Raw genomic sequence first — 23,692 nt, 5'->3', positions numbered from 1 at the left:
GTATTAGTTTTCAATTTTTTGCATAATCAAGACGGAAAATTGGAAAAATAAAACCCGCATCTTTTTCAATAATCTGCGATGCCATGGAATTTTCTAAAACAAATAGATGTCCAGTTATCAATTGGCAGCAGTTCGAAATGGATTTTATGATCGACTTGGTTACTGTATTGCAGTTAATGGTGACATATTCGAACATTTATTGTAAATTGTTATATTAGGAAACCGTTTTTAGTAATTTGGTCTGTCTTTATGTTGATAGAATTTGATTTGTTTTATAGCAGACATTCCATGGCATGACGGATATTGGCGTTCTTTTTGTATTATAAAATTCCATGGTATCACAGATTATTGCAAAAGATATTTTTCTATTTTTCCAATTTTCCGTCTTTATTATGCAAAAATTGAAAACTAATACGGTTGATTGACGTAAAAAAAAATTTCCTACAAAAAACCTTAATATATTTTTGCTCTAAAATAATTTGGGGAGCCAATAATCGCATGTTATGAATTTTACATTGAAATCGCTATGATCCGTTACGCAAGTCACCACCCTGTATAATTAAGCCATCAAGAAGTATAAATTGATGGTTCGGATTTCCATTAGAAACATAAGTAAATTGTGAGTAACTGTGAGTAGTGACCTGTATTTGCTTCCTTTAAGTGTATAATAAACGCAGATGTATATAAGCACATCAATATTGTTCAATTAAAATGACGTCCTTAAAGTAACCAACTAGCAATAGCGATTACGAATGTAACTTTTTCTCTCATGATGTGTTGAACGAAGTCAGAAGCATAACTCACCGTACGTGTTCATATAGGCATACAACGAAACCTGAATATTTGTGTTGAATAATATTGATATGTGTGTATATTGGTAGAGGAAGGTCGAAAAGTGTTTTGTTTTCGTTTTACAATCGTTTCATAAGCACAGAACTGTAGTATTATAACACTAGATAGGTGAAATAGAAGACTGCAGAAGTATTGTCAATATATATAAAGAAAAGTGTAATGCCAAAGATCTATATGTTCCCTTACTTTGCTTATAATAATTAAGGTTAAGATCATTTGTCTGGTGTAGTCATACTTTTTACATATTGTAGATTGAATTTAGAATAATTACAACTTTCAAGTCAATTGCATAATTTACAGTGCAATTAATTATCGAGTAAGGTAACGTAGAATTACCAACTTAGTTACTTAATCAAACTCAAGGTGTCTTGGAAAATGCTGTACATTGATTCCGTAAAACTGAACACTTTCACCGAACACATTCCAAAACTCACTTATACGGTCAAATTAAAATTATTAATCCAATCAACTTTCGCTTATGTGCATTTCGTTTCAACACACCTTGTACATTTGTTTTCACACGCGAACACACAGAATTTTATATTTATGTCAAAATAAGTTGTAAAAATAACAAATAAAATTCACAGTCCCGTGGCCTCGAATTAGTATCTTTTGTCTCTTACTATGGATTTCTTAGTATTCAAATTTTGGAGTTTAGTTGGTAACATGTTACTAGAATCATTTGTTGGATACTAGTGGAAGCTAACGGGTACCAATATCAGTTGGGAAGCCTCAAATTTTAGTTGAAACACCCTGTACACTAAACAAATTCAGTATTTTTTTAAAGAATGAGATTTTGTACTGGCCAGTGGCCACTGTCTTGGTAACTTACATTTACTGCTTTCCATTTGAGTGCGTGAAGCTCTGGTGCAGTTCGTTCGGAGCAGCTCATTTTGCAAGTTGTTCATTTTTAACACATTTGAATTGACATTCACAGTACGTAAATAACCACAAAAGTGTTACAAGCCCCAAGAAAATAGGTGGTGCATGAGGGGACAAGGGAAATCCAATTTCGGGCGCGTCAGAGCTCGAAGCTTTCTTAAAAGGAACACAGGGCATCGTGCACGGTACAGCTTAGAGCTCCTCTTTCACTCAAATGGAAAGCAGTAATTAAGACCATTGAATTCAATCATTTAGACCTGTCAATTGGTATTCGAATTTAATTAACGTACATGACAAGTGGTATTTGTTTGTTGTTTTTACAACTATACACCCAGGGATTTTAATTTGGAAGATTTACTCCATATTTGTATACAGTGTTCCTAAAAAACATGTTTAAGCCGCAGACAATCTGGCCTTGATTCGAATAAGCTGGAATGTCAAGCTGAACTATCATTTATAAACGCACATATTCAATCCGTTGCTTTTGATTCCAAGGTGCGTGTGAAATCGATCACCGGGGCCGTTTAACCAATTTTTATTTTACCTTTGCCTACACGAATTACGTATAGAATTACTGTGTGTCAAAAACCAACTTTGTATTTATGTGGAACTGCATTTTGTAATAATTCAATAAAACTTTCATGTCGTTATCAAAATTAGTAGACTTAAAAATAGTAGATTTTGTATATGGCAAGGTTCCACCCTCGTTTAATTTTTGAGAACTAAATAGTACAGAGCTGTAAAAGTAGAAGCTCGAAAGTAATTATGGTGCAATTAATTTCGATGGATATTTGTTAATAACAAATAGCTTTTATAAATCTGTGATCTTACCTCAATCTGCTGCTAAAGTAGTAATAATCATTGTACAAGTTCAAAAAGTCGTGCAATCAAAATGTATTTTTATTACTCCACTAAGTAATTGTCATTTTACAATTTACGTAACATTCCAAAATTACATTACAAATGTAAGAGTCTGATTTTATGTATTATTAATTTGTTTGTTGTTATATCGTAACCGGGATTATTTCGTAAGTAGCCGTAATATTGGAAATTGTTACAGTTATAAATTGGTGCTCGTATTTTTACCTCTAATTTTACTAATCCTGGTTGCGATAGATTTTGTTATTTCTCATAATTTAGGGGCCATGTTGTGTAAATGATGAGTGTAAATGTTTTTGTTCCATTTAGTTTTAATGTAAAGCAAAATCCATCACAATTTATTTATTGGCAGTATTATCTTATGATATTTATTTTTCATTTTTAACACAATAAAAATTATTCTTGTTAAATTTTTTCATTGTATTTGCTAATTTGCCAAATAAAGTGTCCATTTCTTAGGATATATTTGACCATATCCTTTTCTGAACTGTGCTTGATGATCATTGTAATCTTTCATGGTGGAGGGATTTGTACACCATCATATACTACTGGGTGGGTAAGTCAAGAGGAGGGGATTTTTACCGATTAATGTATTGCATACAGTAGCAACCAATCTGCTTTGCCTCCCATTTCATTGCTGTGGACGATTTTCTGAAACATTCTAGCAATCATGTTTTGCAGAGTTTAACTTCTTACATGCTGTAAACAATTAGCTTATAGCGACCTCTATGTTTCCCTCTATTAAAAGGGGTTCTTTCATCTGCCATGCTTCGATTTGAAGTAATGGAAACTTATTAGTGTTGGGTGTTGAAGTTAGGTTTATCATTTATCAAGTTATGAAAAGACTATTACTTCAGGCACTATCCTTTAAAATGCAATTTCTTGTGGTGGGCGACCTTCCCCTGTAATTTTGTCTGACCCATAAGTACCCAGTCTGCCCCTGCTACAGAGAAACGAAATTTCCAAGTTGGTATTACTCCAGCTTCAACTTTAGTATAATAACACCCTGTTCTTCCACTTATTAACCGGATTATGTCATACGGGTCCCTATTATCGGTTGCGACTTGAGGGTGGCGGGTAACCTTTTTATGGATGGCGCTCAGCTACAGACTTTGTCCAGGTTCTTATCGTCCATGACTCTTGCTTTACTAAGTCCCATCCGAAATTTAAGGTCATCTCTTTTGTTCGCAGATCATTCTGCTGGTTTCACAATAATTCCCTGTATGGCCAATAGCATAGAGTAAATTACATTATTTACTCTATGCCAATAGATAGCTTTTCACATAGTTCAACCAGGTTCAGACCCATCTCTCTCTCTCAATAAAGGATAGGACTCGGTTTATGCTAAGTTGCTTCACTCTCCCTGGTTCCAGATAGCTGTCGCCAAGGAGCTGATGTCTGTCTTTGACCAAGGCCCCACAGTGACAAACTGCATGCTCGGTAGTTTCATCTGCCTCGCCACAGAATTTGCACCCCACTGTTGTGCGGGGGATAGTTGACTATCCACTGCTCTGTGAGGACACCAATGATCTTGAAGCATTATGCGGGTCACTCTGTAATTGGGCGCATGCCTGTTGAGGGCCCAAAAACAAGAGAGGGATAATAAAATAAAAAAAAATCTTCCTAATCTGGCTACTATTCAGTTTTAGAAGACCGATGTTTGCCAAGGGGCCCCTGGAATGTCAGGTTGCTTGGGTTTGACTGGTCATCCAGTCTTTAATCTCGGCCCTGACAACGGACGGAGCAATTCTTAGGGTAGGCTTGGACCCTACCCACCGCATACACGAGTCAGCTCGTACGCCGTATGCTGACAAAGGGAGAAGCTGATGTTAGCTCTTGGTCGATCTCCATATATTCCCGTTCCCCTTTCCGTTATTAGGGATCCGTCTGTAAACCACACAACCCCTCAGCGTTTGAGGAACGGGTAATCTGAGTTCAGCCACTGCTCCATATTTGGGAGATTGACTTTATATAACTCTTTGGTCTTGATAAGGCCGCCCTTCTTGCGAGGCCGAGATCGATTCTGAGGGTTTCCTCCCAGATCCGCTTGCGCCCAAGGCTGCCTCGAGTCTTCGACTCGTCCCTATCATTTAGCCCTATTCGATTCTATTCATAAGGGGAGCCGGACTAGGCATAGCAAAGGCCTATTGTACCTACCCCCTTTTCTTTGCAACCAGGTTTAGAGCCTGTTCCTTTCAATAAAGGATAGGACCTTGTTGAGCCTAAGTTAGTATGATCCTCCTCGGTTCCTGATAACTCTCGCCAAGGATCTATCTCTGATCAGGGCGTTACAGTGACAGATCACATGCTCGGTATAGGTTTATCTCCCTCGCCATAGAACCTGCACGTTGACTTTCGTACCAGCTGAATGTTGTGAAGGTGGTAGTTGACTATTGAGTGCTCCATGTTGAGGACACCACAGTGATCTTAATCTGGTTTCTATTCAATTTTAGAAGCTTGAAGACCCAGATTTGCCAAGGGTCCCTCTTAAAAAGGCGCTTCCAGTAGCTTATTGCCACTGGGCCTGAAATAGACTGGTCATTCTATCTTTAATCATGACCCAGATACAACAGATGAAGCAATTCCTAGAGTAGGCTCGGGGCCGACGAAGACTGCACCACTGTCTTCGCGAGCCAGCTAGTCCGCCCTTTCGTTGCCCCCTATTCCGTAGTCCGCTGGCACCCAGATCAAGCTTACTCTATTAGATTCGCCTTTCGTAACTTCTATGGAGATTCTCCTTTGCTCAGGTCATGATGACTAACATCTCTGCCTGAAACACGGTGCTATGCTGACCAGAGGGGACAAACTAATGTCAGCTTGGTCTATCACCATATATACCTATGTCCATTCCCCTTTCTGTTTTAGGGACCCATCTGTAAACCACACTAGCCCCTCAAGTTTGAGCAATGGGCAATCTGAGTTCAGTCACTGCTTCCCGTCCGGGAGAGTGACTACAACTCTTTGGTTTTAGTAAAGCAGCCCAAATCACATCCTTTCTTGCGAGGAGGCCATCGGCTTTAAGGGTTTCCTCCCAGGTCCGCCCATGCTCAAACCTGCCTTCATCCTTCTACTCGTCCCAATCGTTTGGCCATATGGAAGCCTTCTGAGCCTCTGCCTCCACAGCGCGAAGTGTAAAGGTTCTAGTTCCCAAGAAGTGCCTCCATTTCCAAAGGAGTGGTTTTTCATGACTCCCAGACAGACGAATCTGTACCTTACCTTGCTTCCTGTAGGTACGTTACCCTGCGCATGGCAGGCCACCATACAGGTGCACCGTACACTACGTACTATTGGCCTTATCACTATACTGTGTAAAGCCAATATACCAGTCGAGGGTCCAAGACCCATGTACAGTGCAGGTGATGAGTAGCCTTTTCATTGATGGCGCTCGGCTGACGGCTGCAGACAAAAGACAAAGGTTTTATTCACGTCCATTATATCGCGGTTTCTAGGTTATGGGTGTATGATTGAGAAAGTGTAGCGGTGCGTCTGGCCCATGGTAAACGTTGTTTGCCACCGTGGACGTAGAGGGGCGAGTCGACGCGAACCCGAGCTATATCGAAACTCTCCTCGAGTTCGGCATTGGTGTTCAAAAAAATACACTTCGCATTTTGTATACCGGCTCTGAAATTCGGGCGAGCGGTTGATTTATACCAATCTCGCCTTCAAATTTTCTTGGCATTGGTATGAACTGAATGTATAACCGGAACCGTATAAACACACCTCAGAATTTCGGGCCAGCGGTTATGAACTGAGGTTGAAGGAGTCTACGGGAAAGTCCCGGATAAGTCGAACTTACCTTCAGCTCTTTCGACAATGGTGTGCAAAGGGCCATATTTAACTCAAAATCGCCAAAAAACCGTTTCACTGATGACGTCATCGGTGCATGTTTTAAGGTTCGTGAACGATCAGTGTATCGATCAAATTTTGAGCATATGAATGTCACCTCAACTTTTTACGGACTACTCGACTACCTCAAAACCTGCCGTGACTATTTTTACCATTATATTGAATTATGGGGTTGTATTTTTCTTCAGGCGTGATGTTTACAATTTCAAGGTCAATTTTTTGTTTTCAAAAATTTTCTTTTTATCTTACGTTCATATTCATTTTTCTTAGTTTCATCACAACTCATTCACGGATTTGCAACTGTTACACTGTCATTGCCCACCATATTGGCGAATTTCAAATCTAAACAGTCCCGTTTTCAAAGTAGGTGGCTGAAGCAAGCACGGCTCTGGTCTTTGTTGAGCTACGCCACTGGAAATAATTTGAATTTATAACGTTGTCGTCTATATAGCGCTCACGCCTTGCATTAATATGCAAGATTAGGTGCACATAAAAAACGATAAATATACGATTATATTTGATTAAATTGGAGATTTGAGAGATGCCGTGGGGAGTTAATATTTGAAATTTCAAATGCGCGGGAATGTCGGCCATACTTGTTGTGAAATTTCTCGGCTCGTGATTGGGTATCCTCCCTTCTTGAATTTTTCTTGTGTAGACCCCGTGCCAGTACGAGTGCTTTGGCTTTCAGTATTTGGTGGTTACTGGTTGCTTTGGTTAGTTTAACAACGGTTAAGTTCTTGTGAATTTTCTTTTGTTATTGCAAAGTATAAAATGCAATATAACTGTGCAATTGTACGCAAGTGTTCGTTAAAGGTCCGTTAGATTTGCATAAAATTGTTTACGTAAAGAAACAATAGTTGATTGCCTGTTCTTGGATACTTGGGTTATCGTCTTCAACTGGCCGTTGAGATCTTATACCTTCAATATGGCGAATGATCCTCCTAGGTATTTTCTTACAAGGTACATAAGAATGTAGATTATGCATAATGAGAATGTAACCTTTGTGAAGAAAACCCAGTCAAATTATGTTTCTTACTTGTAGCAGTGGTCGCCAGGGCGGCACAAACAATCTCCAAGTTCATGACATTCCCGAAGATGTCCTAACTCGAGGGGCTCCTAGGTCGCAGTGTGCCGCCCCAAGAATGGTAGCGAATAACAGAAGTCGTGTCGTGTCGGCGACTAGAAATCGTCTGGAAAGAATTCAAAATAGAAGATCTGATCATAATATACGCGAATACTGCCATTCGTCGCTTGAAAATCCGGAGAGTGATAGACCACAAGATAACAAGGAGAACGAGAGCACCCAGCCAAAACCGAGAACCTCACCCAAACCTAATAATCTCATTAATCGAAATAACACAAGAGGCATTCAGGAAACTAGACCACTTCACATTTTCCATTCTCAACCCTCGACGGACACTCGGGAAACCGCCCATGTAAATAATTCCAGTACCTGTCCCCGTTCAAACACGTAAGTACCTTTCATTTTTTATTAAAAAAAAATAATCGTGTTAGTCACTTAGTTTTCTCACAGATAAGGTGGTTTATCGTGTGGGGTTTTTTATCTCATAAACAACTGCAATCAACTATTGATATTTTTAATTTATCGGTCCGATTGCTGAAAGGCATCAACCAACCTCTTTGTTTATTGAACTTTAATGCCTTGCCGTGAATAGTCATTTCCTGAGTTTATCTGATCAATAATATCGGAATGTTATGAGAAATAGTAACGGTATTTGATACTGAACTTATCATTGACGTTACTAACACAAACATTTTTGCAAATAATCGTAGCTTAGTCATGGCATTTTTTTACCACCCCTAGTTCTCTGTGTGGGAATGTGAATCCGAAAGTGAGTCATCTCAGCAGCAAAAATACAAATTTTTGATGTCCATTATGTGTGACTACCGGTAAAAACAGGTAGTTGGTCACTTCCAAAACCTCTTAAACAGTTCGTACAGGTTAGATTGAGTGACTAATGGCCGTATGCACCGAAAAAGTTTAAGCGGGCTTAGTTTAAGTGTAGCTTAATATCCATGGTAAATATTGGGACGATGGTTGCCATGGATTCTAAGCTAAGCTCACCTTAAATTTTTTCGGTGCCAGCCATAAGTGGCTTGGGTTTGGACAAAATCTGACAGACTTGAAGGTAGTCACTGATTGACATAATGACCCTCAAATACCTCAATGGTAGCTTAGAAACAAATATTCATGTGTGGCTGCCGACTTCAGATTTTTGCAAATGTGAGGGCCATTAAGTCTTACCCGAGGGGGAAACCACTTCCTTAAAATTTGTACACCAGATTGAAAATGGAAATAATGAGAGGATTGAAGTGTGTAATGAAAGATTGAAATAATAATGAAAGAATGAAATCGTAAGAATTGAAAATGATCTATTCGTTTTTGTAAATAATGAAACCGTTAATGAAAAATATTTATAACCGTAATAAGAAAAAATGAGGAAATGAAAAATAAATGAAGAGAATTAATAGAATGAAAAAAAAGAATTAATCTTAGAATTAATAGAATGAAAAGAGAATGAACAGATTGAAAGTAATGAAACTGATAATGATAATATTGAAAGATTGAAAATGGAATGAAACTGGAATGAAAAATTCATGTACACCAAATTGAAAGAGTGGTTTCCCCCTCGGGGGAAACCACTTCCTTAAAATTTGTACACCAGATTGAAAATGGAAATAATGAGAGGATTGAAGTGTATAATGAAAGATTGAAATAATAATGAAAGAATGAAATCGTAAGAATTGAAAATGAACTATTCGTTTTTGTAAATAATGAAACCGTTAATGAAAAATATTTATAACCATAATAAGAAAAAATGAGGAAATGAAAAATAAATGAAGAGAATTAATAGAATGAAAAAGAATTAATCTTAGAATTAATAGAATGAAAAGAGAATGAACAGATTGAAAGTAATGAAACTGATAATGATAATATTGAAAGATTGAAACTGGAATGAAAAATTCATGTACACCAAATTGAAAGAGTGGTTTCCCCCTCGGTCTTACCTAAATCTTCCACAAATTCTGCAACCGCCCAAAAAGTTGTACATAATCTGAATTTTGAGGCACCCACAATCACTGAAACCGTAAGATATTGTATGTCTCCATTTGTGCCCTTGGGAAATACACAGGAGTAAATGTAAAAATATGCTTATTTGACCTCGTATTTGACTCTATTGAATGAAAAAGTGCGACTTTCACATATTTTTTGACTGGATGGAGGACACCACCTAACCAGACTATCTGGCAGTGTCGCGTTTGAAATTCCGAAAGGAAAGGTGAAGTAAGTATGGCTCTATAAAAAAAAAGAATAAAATTATCGATGAAAAAAAGGTAAAATCTAGTGACATGTTTTTGAGAGAATCACTTTTTTGCATGTTTACCCAACCCGAATAGTCGCCTGTTTTTTGGTGGTGAAGACTAGAGGGCGCTGTTGTGTAACTCGACCTCGTTTCTTTGTAGCTCACTTCAGTAAAAAAAATAAATCCCAGGCTAGTGGTGGTAAGGTCTGAAGCTTTGCAAGCGAATTTTGCAATATTTCCGAGAATATTTGCACTCCGGAAATTTAAGCGAATATTTCCTCGAGAACTTTTCGATCGATTCGAGATCACAAGGTTATGCGAAGGTTAACAAGCACACGTGCAGTAGTTCCTCGCGAGGTTGTTCTTCTTTACCAGGTATCAAATCCGGACCGTGGAATTTTCTGCATTTTTGTGAACTTTTTGAATGAGTTTTCTTTAATTTGTTTCTTGTTAATTTTGTTTTGAAGATGCTGTATTTGTTATGGGACTGAAGTTTTTCGTTTTTATGTTAAATAAATAATTTTAAACGCGATGCGTTTTATTGTTAAAAAAAATAGAAAAAAACCATAATTAATAAAAGATCGATTCGGTCTGTGGTGATTTGTAATAAATATAGACTAGTATAGTATTATTTTGTAAAAAATAAATAAATAAATTACGGGAATTTTACCACACTAAGCCAGATTATGTTGTTAGCGTATTTTCCTCAAAGTGAAAAATCGCTATTGGCTGCACTTTGTCGTCCGTCCGTCCGTCACAGGTACTCCTACACCACTGAACCGATTTGGGCGATATAGGGCTCATTTGAAAGGGCTTGATCCACGGATTCCGTGCATTTTTTGGTTTTGCGCATGCGCAGTATAAAGAATTTGGATTAACGCATTGGCTAACATTTTTATTTATGAACATATTTATAAATAAAACTTTGTATGTAAATACTACGAATATAAGTAAAATGAACATGTTTTCAAAATGTTGTTTTGCACATTCCCATGCGCAATGCCAACTTTCTTATTTATGAAACCATTTAAATGAAATATCATATGTAGGCACTTTGAATGAAACTAAAACCAATACCGGTTTCAAAATTACTGTTAACGCATACTGTATGGTTTATTTATGAACCTCCATTAACTTAGCCCCCCCCCCCCACCAACCGTAAAAAAAATCCAACACATTCTAAACATTAGTGCTACATATGTGCTAATTTGTTACCGTATTCAAAATTTTGTTGCTTAAATAAATAAGTAATGTTTGCTCTCTGACAGCGCTACAACAATATTCGCCATGCGCACGTCATCCGACTGGAATGCACAATTCAAACTGAATCACCCTCGGAATCACCTAAATTTCTAAAGTAGTTACTACTTAGAATTGTTCATTCCATTGTATTTAACAATAATTAATGCAAAACTAAATTTGTTACTGACTATAAACAATAAAAAATAAATACTTAATCCCTTTCTGTCAATCAGCATTTATCCTACTTTACCATTCCCAAGAATTTTGAACGTAGTTTTACAACCCAACTTTTCCGAATCCTTGAACTGTATTTTATAACTTTCCCAGAATTGCACCTTATTGTCCCTGTTTATCACAAGGCACATTTTTCATTTGTTGTTACTAAAATTATTCATTGCATTGTAGTATATAAGTAATGACGACTTGAGCAACAAATAAACCGATACAACGAAATATCGAAGGATCCTCAGTATTACAATCACTTTTAACGACAATTTATTTTAATCTTACAAAATACATTGTATAGTTAACAAAAATGCATCAAATTCATGTCTTGGGCATTGAGATAATGCTCTTGGTTTTTTCCCCAACGATCTTGGTGCAAAAATACCGATTTTGACATGTTTTGATCAAAATCCACGTGGTCGCCAAAAATGCATCAAATTCATGTCTTGGGCATTGAGATAATGCCCCTAGTCTTTTTCCCAACGATCTTGGTGCATAAATAACGATTTTGACATGTTTTGATCAAAATCCATGTGGTCGCCAAAAATAGATCAAATTCATGTTTTGGTCATTGAAATAATGCTCTTGGTCTTTTTCACAACCATCTTGGTGCATAAATAACGATTTTGACATATTTTGATCAAAATCCATGTGGCCTCAGAAAAATAATTTAACATTTTTGAATCACACACATGCGGTTATGAATCGTGCACGTTATCAACTCTTTCAGGATCAAGATAATGCGTTTGAAAGCTTTTACAACTCCAAATTTATGTGTAAAGAATAATTTTGGGTACATTTTGCTCTAAAACTTATGACCTAGACCACGGAGAAGAGTTATATTGAATTGTTACACTTCTAAGAGTCATAGGGAATAATCTAGCGAAAGTCCGAACTCGATACATGACCTAGGGAATGAAATATGTTAATTTATATTATATTGAGTTTGCAGTTTTTTCTGTTCCCGATTCACTCGAAGTCCTATAACTTTTGTTCCTGTTGAACCAGCTTCCTGAAAATCAATAGCGTCCGTCCTTAATGTCCAACGTACCCGTACACGAAATTTCAACACAATCGGCCACTTTTAAAAAGAGTTAGAGCGCACACGGACGGACGGACGGACGAACGGACGACAATACAAAACTATAAAGGATCTGAGGATCCTTAATAATTTGTGCACATTCAAAGAGAAAATACTCGGTCTACGAGTGTTGCCATTTGCACCTATTTTTTATTGTTTATAGTCAGGAACAAATTTGCATTTACATTAATTATTGTTAAATACAATACAATAAACAATTGTAGGTAATAACAACTTGAGCAACAAATTATTTGTGCACATTAAAAGAGAAAATTTTCTTTGTCTACGAGCGATGCCATTCTCACCTATTTTTTATTGTTTATTATTGTTTATAGTCAGCAACAAATTCGCATTTACATTAATTATTGTTAAATACAATACAATAAATAATTGTAGGTAATAGCAACTTGAGCAACAAATTATTTGTGCACATTAAAAGAGAAAATACTCTCGGTCCACGAGCGATGTCAATCTCACCTATTTTTTATTGTTTATAGTCAGCAACAAATTCGCATTTACATTAATTATTGTTAAATACAATACAATGAAAAATTGTAACTAAATTAACATTTTAATAGGGTTGAATAAGTAGGCTAACTCGATCTTTAACCGTAAGGGTTAGATAAAGTGATTGCTTTAACCGTAAGGGTAGATAAAGTGAAACAAATGATTGTGCATTCTAATGACATCTGTCATTCTTATTAAATATGGGACGCGGAGCACGAAATAGAATGAAGTTGAGAATATAATACAATATTGTTTCCATGGCAGCGACGAGACATAAGTTTGCTATTTTTGACGTCTAAATTAAATTCAGAATTCTTTCTACGTGAGCCCTGTACATATAAGCTTGTACATAACTTTTAAAACTGCAAAATTTTGCAAAATGGCACAAGTGCAAAAAATATAAAAAAAGTTGTATCATAAAAACTCGAGTAAAAACTGTTTCTGATTAATTAAATGTTTGTTAGCTACTTACATTCGAAAATAAATGTGATGCGCACTATTATAAACCTCGCTACATCACTGAGAGAAATGTTAAATTGTACATAAACTACAAGACAACACCATAAAATGCACGAATTAAAAACCCTTCGCGTCAAGTCTCGGCGAGTCTGATCATGCGCGTTTAATCGCCTGCAGAAATCACGTGGTTAATTTTTTCTTAGATATCCTCGGATATCCTTAGATATCTTCGGGATAACCTCAGATAGCCTCGTGCATGTACACCAGATATCCTCTACCGGATGCCCCCTCGGTTGAGTCTGTATTGCTTCTACTTCTGCTTTGGACCACCATACCACCACAATATTAGCCTAATTACAGTGGTGTATAGTCAGATTTCCCTATTTCTACCCCATATGGCTTCGACAGCTCATTAAGTTGATGACCACCATGGTGATGTGAGGCTTCATAGTTACCCTCTTGTCCAGCATGACTCCTTGGAGTGTAGGTGTAAGTCTTGTACGCTTTGTAAAGGGCACTGTCCAGGTGCACCTTTGGCCTCCGAACTAGGCACCATTCCTGCACTGTAGCGAGGGCATACTACTGATCGTCTGCATACGCTAAATCGGGTCGAAGATTTACCAATCCGTCCCTGACTAGGGACATTACACTCCCCTGTGGACACCTCCTGCTCGCGATCACAAGGACTGTGTCTGATCCCAGTCTGTTTTTAATCACCCTGGTTTCTAACATGCCTTTTATGACTCATCTTGTGCACAGGTTGATATCGTTGTTTCTTGCTGCTTCATCACTGGAATCGTATGAGGGCAGTCTCAATGTCCATGAAGCAGACTAAGATTGATTCTTTACCCAGCATGCTTTTCTCAATCTTAGAGTTGAGGTTATGAAGGGTTAATTGTCTCCATAGAGAGAGGTTTTCTTTGGAGGTATGGAAGCGCCTTCCTCCTTGGCTTGAAAAGTTGAAGAGATGAGACGGGTTTTTTGAGGCTTTTGTTGAGTTTTTGTCTTTGCAGCCATGACTCTAGCCTCGTTTGGGTTACGCCCAGCAGCTATTAGTTTTTGAACCGTCTCCACGAAGCTTTACTTGTGGGATGGGCTTTAATTGCATGCCCTCTACGGCTTTGTTTGTGTGTAATATTAAATTGTTTAAAAATGGCCAATGCCCCGATTTTTTATCGGCATAGAAATATTGGCCGATATCAGTCTCGGCCAAAAATGCAGTACCGTTCGATGCCTAAATGAAACCCGCTTCCCAATATCCCTACGGATAAAAGTTTTTCCTATACAGATATCGAAATGGGACACCCTGTACAGTGTACAATATATCGTGCCCGAATTTTTTTATTTATATTTTACCTTTTATTAATGATTCTAGAGATCTTTTATAATTTTGTATTGCTGTCTGTCTGTTGGTCTGTCCGTCTGTTCTAATGTCTGTCTGTCCGTGTGAACGATAACTTTGTTGAGAAATGTCAGATCGCTTTGACATCTCCGTTAGTTATGAACTGAATTGCATGAAATTCAATATGGGCATAGCTTCAGGCATATAATACGCAATGCCAAAAGTTGAGTCGAATCGATTCAAAATTCACAGTGCTCTTTTCGCATCTCGACCATTTACAAACCGAATTGCAAACTTTTTTATTTGTAAAAGTATTTAAATAAAATTTGATACATATAGTAGGCACTTGGAAAAAATGAAAATCAAACGCCAGTTTCAAAATCTGGTTTTGCGCATGCGCAGTGCCAACTTTTTTATTTATGGAAGCATTTAAGTGAAATTTGATACATAGGCACTTGGAATAAAGCAAAATCTAACGCCAGTTTCAAAATTTGGTTTTGCGCATGCGCAGTGTCAACTTTTTTATTTATGGAAGAATTTAAACGAAATTTGATACATAGGCACTTGGAATAAAGGAAAATCAAACACCAGTTTCAAAATTTGGTTTTGCGCATGCGCAGTGCCAACTTTGTTATTTATGGCAGCATTTAAGTGAAATTTGATACATAGGCACTTGGAATAAAGCAAAATCTAACGCCAGTTTCAAAATTTGGTTTTGCGCATGCGCAGTGTCAACTTTTTTATTTATGAAAGCATTTAAATGAAATTTGATACATAGGCGCTTGGAACAAAGGAAAATCTAACGCCAGTTTCAGAATTTGGTTTTGGGCATGCGCAGTGCCAACTTTCTTATTTGGGAAAGCATTGAAATGAAATTCTTATAAACTGAAAGTGTCTTTCAAGTGTCTTACGAAGAAAAGACATCACACTGATTGGATGGTATGCTTTAGGTGTAGAGTAATCACCTTTACCAGGTTTGGGGATAAAGACATAATCGAATTTATTTATTTATTATTATTTATTTGTGACATTTTCAACTAACACATGCAAAATTAGATGACTCACTAGAAGGCGGGGGGACACCTGATCTGAAGGCCCAATTTTCAAATGAGTAAGTATATCTTTTGTTTGAAAAGTCATTTTAAAAAACTGTTCGACAATTTTGTTACTTAACTTATCAAGTGTGTATCGAGGTGTGTATAACAAATTTCTTGGAATTTTCTGTATTTTTGCTGTCTGGCGAAGAATTGTAGTAGAATGTTATTTTCGAATGTTCAAAAACTAATTTCATATTTGTGATTTTCATGTTCATTTCGTCGAAATGAGAATTTTTTCCCACTCCCTTTTCAAAATCGGAAAGGGCATAGGTACTCCGAAACCTATTCAAAGACGTGCCACCAGTCTTCCTAACTCTTATGGTTACTCAAGAAAAAATTAAAGACGAAATGCAAATTTTACCCTTTTTTTAGGGTGGCTCCCAAGAGAAACACGTTGGACCTTCGGTTTATTTGGAAAAAGTGCTTGTTTTGATCCCCTCTACCGCCCAATTTTTTTTTACATATCACCTCGCATATCACTAGGTAGATGATAATAGCATCCAGTCTTCATTTAAGGAGGGCTGGTGTTATGCCATTCCAATCGTGTTGATTTATATGCTGAGAACACTTTCACCGCTCAGGTCACCCTCGCAACATCCACCATCTGACTGACAACCGCCCTGTCACTCCATGTGGGAACGAAGGGGGTTACCTCAGGCCAGTTAGGATATTGCGCTGTGGTGGCTCTGGGAAAGCGGGCGGAACTAGTTTTATCTTTCATGGTACTCTAATGAAAGGTCTCGACGAAAGGAATTAATTTCTACCAACCATAGCCCTCCTCCTCGACCTCTTATCGTGATCGGGTATATTCCCTTATACCTCAAGAACGGATTGTCGGAAGAGGGTGCTCACAAAGGGCGATTGAGACGTCTGCAAGAAATATATCCATTGGTGATGTCAAAACAAAAGCTATTTCGGTTAAAAAAAAATGCTCTGTATCTGCACAAGAGTTGTGCACAATGTATACTTGTTTTAAATAAAAAGAATCAAATTTACATGTTTTTCGGTTTGAATTTAATAAATAGTCTCAAAAGTGAAGAGCGCTTTACCTGTGCGTCTGAGGGATTGAGATCTCAAAGCTGAAGTTACAATTGTTATACATTTTAATCTGTAAGGGATTCAAATAATCTCCGTAACTGCGCGGGCTCATCCATACTTCCAAAAAATCACACTTCAGACACTTCTAATGTATGTAAAACCAGGGGTCATTTTAAAAACTGGATAAACATTAATCACACATTTTTTAAATAAAATTGTTCACTGTAAAAACATTCTCGCGAATGGAACGACTTTACCGTTTGCTTTTGTTTTCTAGCTCACAAGACGTCCACAAAAGTTTCCAAAATGTGCAAATTTTTAATATTTTTACTTGATAAATCTGTTAGATTGAGCCACTGTAATTATAAAAACGAGCGCGTTAAACAAAAATTGTGTGGCTACGCCCGTTTTTTTCATTTTGTCAAAATTTGCAATTTTATGTTGCTTGTGTGGCGTGGAACGCGCAAAAACTGGTTGCACTGATATCACAGCCAACAAATAATTGTGCAAGATTACTCAAAATAAATGTGGAAATTATTTTGATATACTTTAAGGACGTGATATGAAGTGTTTGGCCAGTCTTTCAGATGGCGAAGGTTGAAAAGTGAACTGCTCTTTTAAAAGTAAGCGAAATCTTTTTTTATTATTTTATTTTCTTTTTAAAACAATCTCATTTTGACATAATGTGCACTCGAATGCCCCGCTATGTACCAGCAAGCGTGAAGTATCTGAAATGGAGCACAATAACCGATCAAATTTTGTTGATGATTGATGAATACAAATAGCCAGTTAAAAACGTTTTTATTTAATCAAACGTCGAAACGTGTCCATCTTAAAACTTAATTGTCGATATTCTTTTTCAGGATGTCTTACTCGCTACCAAGAGGATCATTAAGCCTTTCACCAAGTCGAGTGGTCCCATCTACCTCAGTGAATAACTATCATCTTCCACGTTATCACCCGCCCAACGCAACCACTAACAGTGTTACATTGCGCAGAGAAACCACTCAGGGCACATCTTCGCAGGGCACTAGTCAACCTTACGTCAGCCTGCCTTCCACCTCAAAATCGACTGAACCATCTATCGCACTCCGTAGACCAAAGTGCTCCAATGTAAGTATAGGCTTTGACTTCTAGATCTTTCTCTGGCAATCTCAACTTTCCACCCCAGACGCTTGCTGTTATTTGATTGCTCATAGGCATCTTAGTCTTCAGCTATATGTTTATTTTGTTTTCAAATTCATTTCATTCGCTTTTGATTCTCTTCATAGCATTTAACACCTTTTGAATTTTGTGCTGTACATGCATTTTCTGTTTAGTGCTTTTTTTCTTATTGCTGTTCACCTTTTCTCAAATGGAGACCTGTTCTGTATACATTTTAACTTTAGAATCAATTTGGAGCCAGGAATTCTACGCCCGACAACACTTTTAAGTTTCCAATGAGCCACAAGCGTTTTTTATTACAACTGCGGGGACAATCAAAATTTGTGCTAAAGAATATTGGGTTTTTTTTTTGGAAATTCGTATTTCACTTTAACTTCACAACTAACATGCTCACAATGTGTCTTTCCGAAAAGCAAAAGCACGCTTTCAGTGATATTTTATTGAGTTTATTTTATTATGTTGGAAAATTCGGGAAGTTTTTACAATGGGAACATTAAATATTCATTCTCGGGTCTAAAGGTTGCGTGTTGTAATAATACTATGCGAGATATATCTATGCGTCGCCGCCTTTGTTTAAGGGTGAAAGTTCTGAACATTTTAGCATAGGTAGGTATTGAGATCCATCAGACAAGCTAGACAGTGACAGCTTTTGGCACGTGAACCAAACACCATCTCTGCAATTACTTTATCCATAAGTTTGCCGAACTGGGCATTGCTTTTTTACTTTGCCTATATAAATGTGTGTTATGTGGTAAATAAATAATGCGGTATTGGTATATCCCGGTATATCCAAAACTTAATTTGGGTAGATTTATGAAAACAACATTGTGCTCAGATAAAGCGCCAATTTTAAATATCCTCTCAAGATCGAAATCGATACGTTACCTGAATTATACCTTTAAATCAATAAATTCGTGGTCCGCTTAATTTATGATGCAAACGTTATAGGTTACAATTTAACGAAATAAACAATCATCTAACTGAAAATTCTGTCTTAATTTAATACACAATTTGAATGAATATTACTGATGTGGTAAATGACTATGAAATTTTTCGAAATGGTTTTGTCAGTTCATCTGTTCTTCGCAACTCGAAAACAAAAAGAGACAGGGCCAATCGATCTCTACGAGTTCAAAAATCAGTGTTACTGCATTATGAACTGGACTAAAAATCGTGTTTTCGAATGCGAGCCGAGTATCTTCGCTATTGAAAATCTATGGTAAAAATTTCTAAGAAATATCTCCATACATACATATGTTCGCCTTGCGCATGCGCACATTTGATTTTTATTATTTGCGATTTGTTTAACTTGGTTGGAAGCATCTGTAGTTATAATTTCAAAAAATATCTAACTAGGAAAATTGACTTTCAGCAATCTGCGCATGCGGCTACTAATTCTAAGAGCTTTTGTTATACTTTTTCCGCTATTTGGTTTGTTATGGTGTCGAGGCTTGCACCGAGGAACGCATTTTCTGTGCCACTTACGAAAAAAGTTATGGTAAAAAAATCAATTTTTTTTATATACCATAATTTTACATTTTTGCCGTTTATTAACGTTCCTCGAGATTGTATTGTGTTGCTGTCGGTCACTCTATCTGTCTGTGTGTCCGTCAGTCTTTTTTATTTGTTAAAATACTGAAATGAAATTTTGTGTGGAGGACTTAGATGTAGATCTCAAGTAAAGGTAAAACTGATTCCGGATCAAAAAATTTGTTTTGAGCATGCGCAATTCGATTTTATTTATTTGTTAAAATTAAATGAAATTTTGTATGTATTTTGAATATAGGTAAAACTAATACAGGATAAAAAATGTGTTTTGCGCAGGCGCAATCCAATTTTTTGATTTCGTAAGATAATAAAATGAAACTTTATATGTAGGCACCTCAAATAAAGGTAAAACCAATACCAAATCTAATAATTTGTTTTGCGCACGCGCAATCCGATCTGTCTAAAAACACGTAAAACAAGTATTGCGCATGCTCAGACCCAAATTTGTTATTTCCTCAAATTTTAGGGTAGGATTCTTCTTATAAACTAAAATTGGAAGTAACACGTCACATTTCCAATTGCTATATCTCCAATGTTTACCTTCCGATCTCGACGAAAATTGGTATTCACAAATTTGGGTACTCGCAGGCTTCTATTCTCGTATGTCTGTCGTTCATCCGATTGTGATGAAACTTTGTGGAAGGGTTGGACATATGCCCTCGAAGTTTTTGATGTAAATAAAAATTGTCGCATTTAAAAGTCATTTGTTGACACAATCCTTTTAAGAATTTTAAGTGTACCCAGTGTGATTACGCAACTAACTTGAAAACCATTTGTTATCACAGGATTTTAAATAAATTCATTTTTAAAAGGCATGTGTTAAACCACGATTCTTCCAAGGATTTAAAATGGGCTCGCAACTAACTTCGGATTCGGCTCAAAAAAGAACCAATATATTGATACTCTCTTTTTTATTCATTTTCATCGTATAGGTTGGTAAAAACGCTTTGCATTTTAAGACTCCGTTATAGTGTGTATTTTACGTTTGTGTTTTTAGTTTTGGGGTGCAATCTATATTGGGCGCAATACGATTTTTTCATTTTGTTTGTTTGTTAGTAGAGTAACTCTTAAAAATTTCTATCAAATGCTCTACAAATACCTACGTTGACTATTGCGCATGTGCAATACGACTTTCGGCACGCCTCTTTCCTTTTTGGTATTTGAAGCTCTACCTCCGAAAATCCGACAGTGTCTGCGGTTAGGTCAGGTCGAGACCGATGTTAGATTAGATCGAGGCCGCGCTCAGGTTAGTTCGAGACCGCGGTTAGGTTAGGTCGAGATGTGCTGTTGAGACGGCGGTTCGGTTAGGTTAGGTCGAAATGGCCGCGCATCCTTTAATATCACCCTTATTTAGCACCCGATCTGTATCAAATTGTTTCCTATCCCCTCTCCCTATACGGAATTACGCGTTTCGCGACAATCTCGCGCATGTACCCAAATCCCTGTCGATTCTAGAATGTGGGCGAGCATATAGGAGATAACGAATGGACCGATTACGATAAAATTTAGTTGATGGATTCTTTATCAAATTTGTAGATCGGAGTTCGTGAATTGGTAATGTAGACCAAAAAATAAAGTAGGCACTTTTGACATCTCTGTGAGTGATGAACCGAATTGCATGAAATTCAATATGCGTACGCATAGCTTTAACCAAAATTGAGTCTAATCGATCAACATTCATAGTGCCCTTTTCGCGTCTTGACCATTTATAAACCGAATTGCAAACTTTTTTATTTATGAAGGTATTTAAATGAAATTTGATACATAGCCACTTGGAATAAAAGCAAATTGAACGCCAGTTTCAAAATTTGGTTTTGCGCATGCGCAGTGCCAACTTTCTTATTTATGGAGACATTCAAATGAAATTTGATACATAGTCACTTGGAATAAAAGCAAATTTAACGGTAGTTTCAAAATTTGGTTTTGCGCATGCGCAGTGCCAACTTTCTTATTTATGGAGGCATTCAAATGAAATTTGATACATAGCCACTTGGAATAAAAGCAAATTGAACGGTAGTTTCAAAATTTGGTTTTGCGCATGCGCAGTGCCAACTTTCTTATTTATGGAGACATTCAAATGAAATTTGATACATAGTCACTTGGAATAAAAGCAAATTTAACGGTAGTTTCAAAATTTGGTTTTGCGCATGCGCAGTGCCAACTTTCTTATTTATGGAGGAATTTAAATGAAATTTGATTTTGCGCATGCGCAGTGCCAACTTTCTTATTTATGGAGGCATTCAAATGAAATTTGATACATAGTCACTTGGAATAAAAGCAAATTTAACGGTAGTTTCAAAATTTGGTTTTGCACATGCGCAGTGCCAACTTTCTTATTTATGGAGGGATTTAAATGAAATTTGGTTTTGCGCATGCGCAGTGCCAACTTTCTTATTTATGGAGGCATTCAAATGAAATTTGATACATAGCCACTTGGAATGAAAGCAAATGTGGCGCCAGTTTCCAAATTTTGTTTTGTGCGTGATCTGCAATGCCAACTTTCTTATTTATGGAAGCAATTAAATGAAATTTCATACCCATACACTTCAACTAAAAGCAAAACTAACATCAGGTTTAAAATTTGGTTTTGCACATGCAATAGCCATACCCAGGAGCTCGTTTTCTATATTTGTTTAGTTTATTGTATCATACCTATCTAAGAGCAAAACCTTTATTATTGCTTTTTATGTATTGTTTTTGATTCATATTGTCTTCCACTTATAAATATAATTGCCAGCTTTTTTGACGAAGGTAAATTTTTCCCATTGTAAAAGCCACAGAGTATGTTGTTGATTTATACTCCTTACACGAAACGACCTAACTTCTTTACTTTTATGAAAACGTGCTTTTGTCAACTTTATAAATTTCTTTTTTTATTTCTTTTTTACTTGGAATTGAGCAAAAAAAGCGTAACGAATTTTTTTGCGCAAAATTGTCAATAATTTGTACACTTTCAGGAGTCCTGGATAAATGCGCCTGAATTTCGTCCCAAAAATAAAGTTAATACACCCGCTCTCTCTCTTAACGGGGTTGAGTTTGACAACAATCTTTGTTTTAACTTAATCGAAAATGGGATATGCAAATTGCAGCCGCATTGTCCGTATACGCACGATGGAGATTTGTGTGAAGTATGTAACAGAAGGGTACTTCACCCTACTGACGAAGACCAAAGAGAGAGGCATCGTCAGGTAAAGCACCGTCGCATTTGTAACCGAAACTTGATGGGTGCGAGTATTAATTTCTCTTTCCCAAGGTCTGCCATCACACCCGAGGCTGGCGCGAGAACACGACTGCGCAGACGGCTCAATCGAAAGACAAAATCTGCGGAATTTGTTTCGACATAGTAGTCGAGAAGGAAACTTCTGATCGCCGGTTCGGAATCCTAAACCGGTGCAACCATGTCTTTTGCTTAAGCTGCATTCGCCAATGGAGACAGGCGAGAAATTTTGAAAACAAAGTGGTGAAGTACGTCGATTTCAAACTTTCCGAGTATATTTTCCATTAAAAAAAATTTTCTAGATCATGCCCATCTTGTCGTGTACCGTCGGAGTTTGTATGTCCCAGCAACTACTGGGTTGATACTAAGGAGGAAAAAGACAAATTAATTAAGTGTTACAAACAAGTTTTGGCATATAAGCCATGCAAGTATTTCAAACAGGGCGCAGGGGAGTGTCCTTTTGGAAACAAATGCTTCTACCTACACGCTTTACCAGATGGAACTAAGACTGATGTCGGTCCTCCAAAGCGTCGTCCTCGACAGGCGCGCGAAGATAGAGTTATAGGAATCGAGTTAGATGTGAGTATTATTATATATGTAAATATACTGCAGATAACCTCCTCGTAAATGTTGTTTATTAAGTTGAGCAATCTGTAGTGTATTTACATCCTGGATTTTATTAAAGTAATTCATCATCATCATCAATTTTAGCAAATGATTCTATGGGACTTGCAAGATTTTGATCCCCATTGGTTATATTCCCTAACAGAGGAGTTTGATGATATTTCGGCGTTTTTCTCTGACTCGGACGACTCCGACGGTTTCGACTTCGAGGTTATATTCCAAAGGGACTGAATACTGTTCATACTTTTGTTCAGCAATATAAGAAGTTGCCAGTATGGACCTTCCTAATGTGATTTTAAAATAACTGTTTATACGAATTAGCTTAAAAGTTTAATGAATATTTAAATAACTTCAAGGTTC

At 37.0% G+C, this 23,692-nt stretch overlaps 1 protein-coding gene across 3 annotated transcripts; it reads left to right on the top strand.

Annotated features, from left to right (window-relative positions):
- The first annotated feature begins 489 nt into the window (after positions 1-489).
- On the top strand, positions 490-23,645 carry LOC116165681 (probable E3 ubiquitin-protein ligase makorin-1). Of its 3 annotated transcripts, none has more exons than XM_031480331.1 (7): positions 490-2,762; positions 7,505-7,933; positions 17,643-17,892; positions 22,449-22,679; positions 22,745-22,956; positions 23,011-23,287; positions 23,420-23,645. In XM_031480331.1, exons 2-7 carry the CDS (start codon positions 7,605-7,607, stop codon positions 23,561-23,563), a joined length of 1,443 nt encoding a protein of 480 aa, XP_031336191.1. In that variant the 5' UTR covers positions 490-2,762; positions 7,505-7,604; the 3' UTR covers positions 23,564-23,645. The 3 variants fall into 3 exon arrangements, with proteins under 3 accessions (XP_031336191.1, XP_031336192.1, XP_031336190.1); XM_031480330.1 differs by lacking the exon at positions 490-2,762 and adding an exon at positions 7,129-7,422; XM_031480332.1 differs by lacking the exons at positions 490-2,762; positions 22,449-22,679 and adding an exon at positions 7,127-7,422.
- Positions 23,646-23,692: the final 47 nt, after the last annotated feature.

This window comes from Photinus pyralis, unplaced genomic scaffold (genome assembly GCF_008802855.1).
Source record: "Photinus pyralis isolate 1611_PpyrPB1 unplaced genomic scaffold, Ppyr1.3 Ppyr1.4_LG3a, whole genome shotgun sequence".
In the NCBI taxonomy this organism is placed as follows: Eukaryota; Metazoa; Arthropoda; class Insecta; order Coleoptera; family Lampyridae; genus Photinus; species Photinus pyralis.
The sequence above is the reverse complement of the archived record's forward strand: the minus strand, read 5'-3'. Positions and strand labels throughout refer to the sequence as shown.

Coding starts and splice junctions, on each gene's coding strand:
- LOC116165681 (XM_031480330.1), top strand. CDS start 7,388: ATGGCGAATGATCCTCCTAGGTATTTTCTTACAAG. Junction 17,893..22,448: donor GTAGACCAAAGTGCTCCAAT/GTAAGTATAGGC, acceptor GTACACTTTCAG/GAGTCCTGGATAAATGCGCC. Junction 22,680..22,744: donor AAAGAGAGAGGCATCGTCAG/GTAAAGCACCGT, acceptor CTCTTTCCCAAG/GTCTGCCATCACACCCGAGG.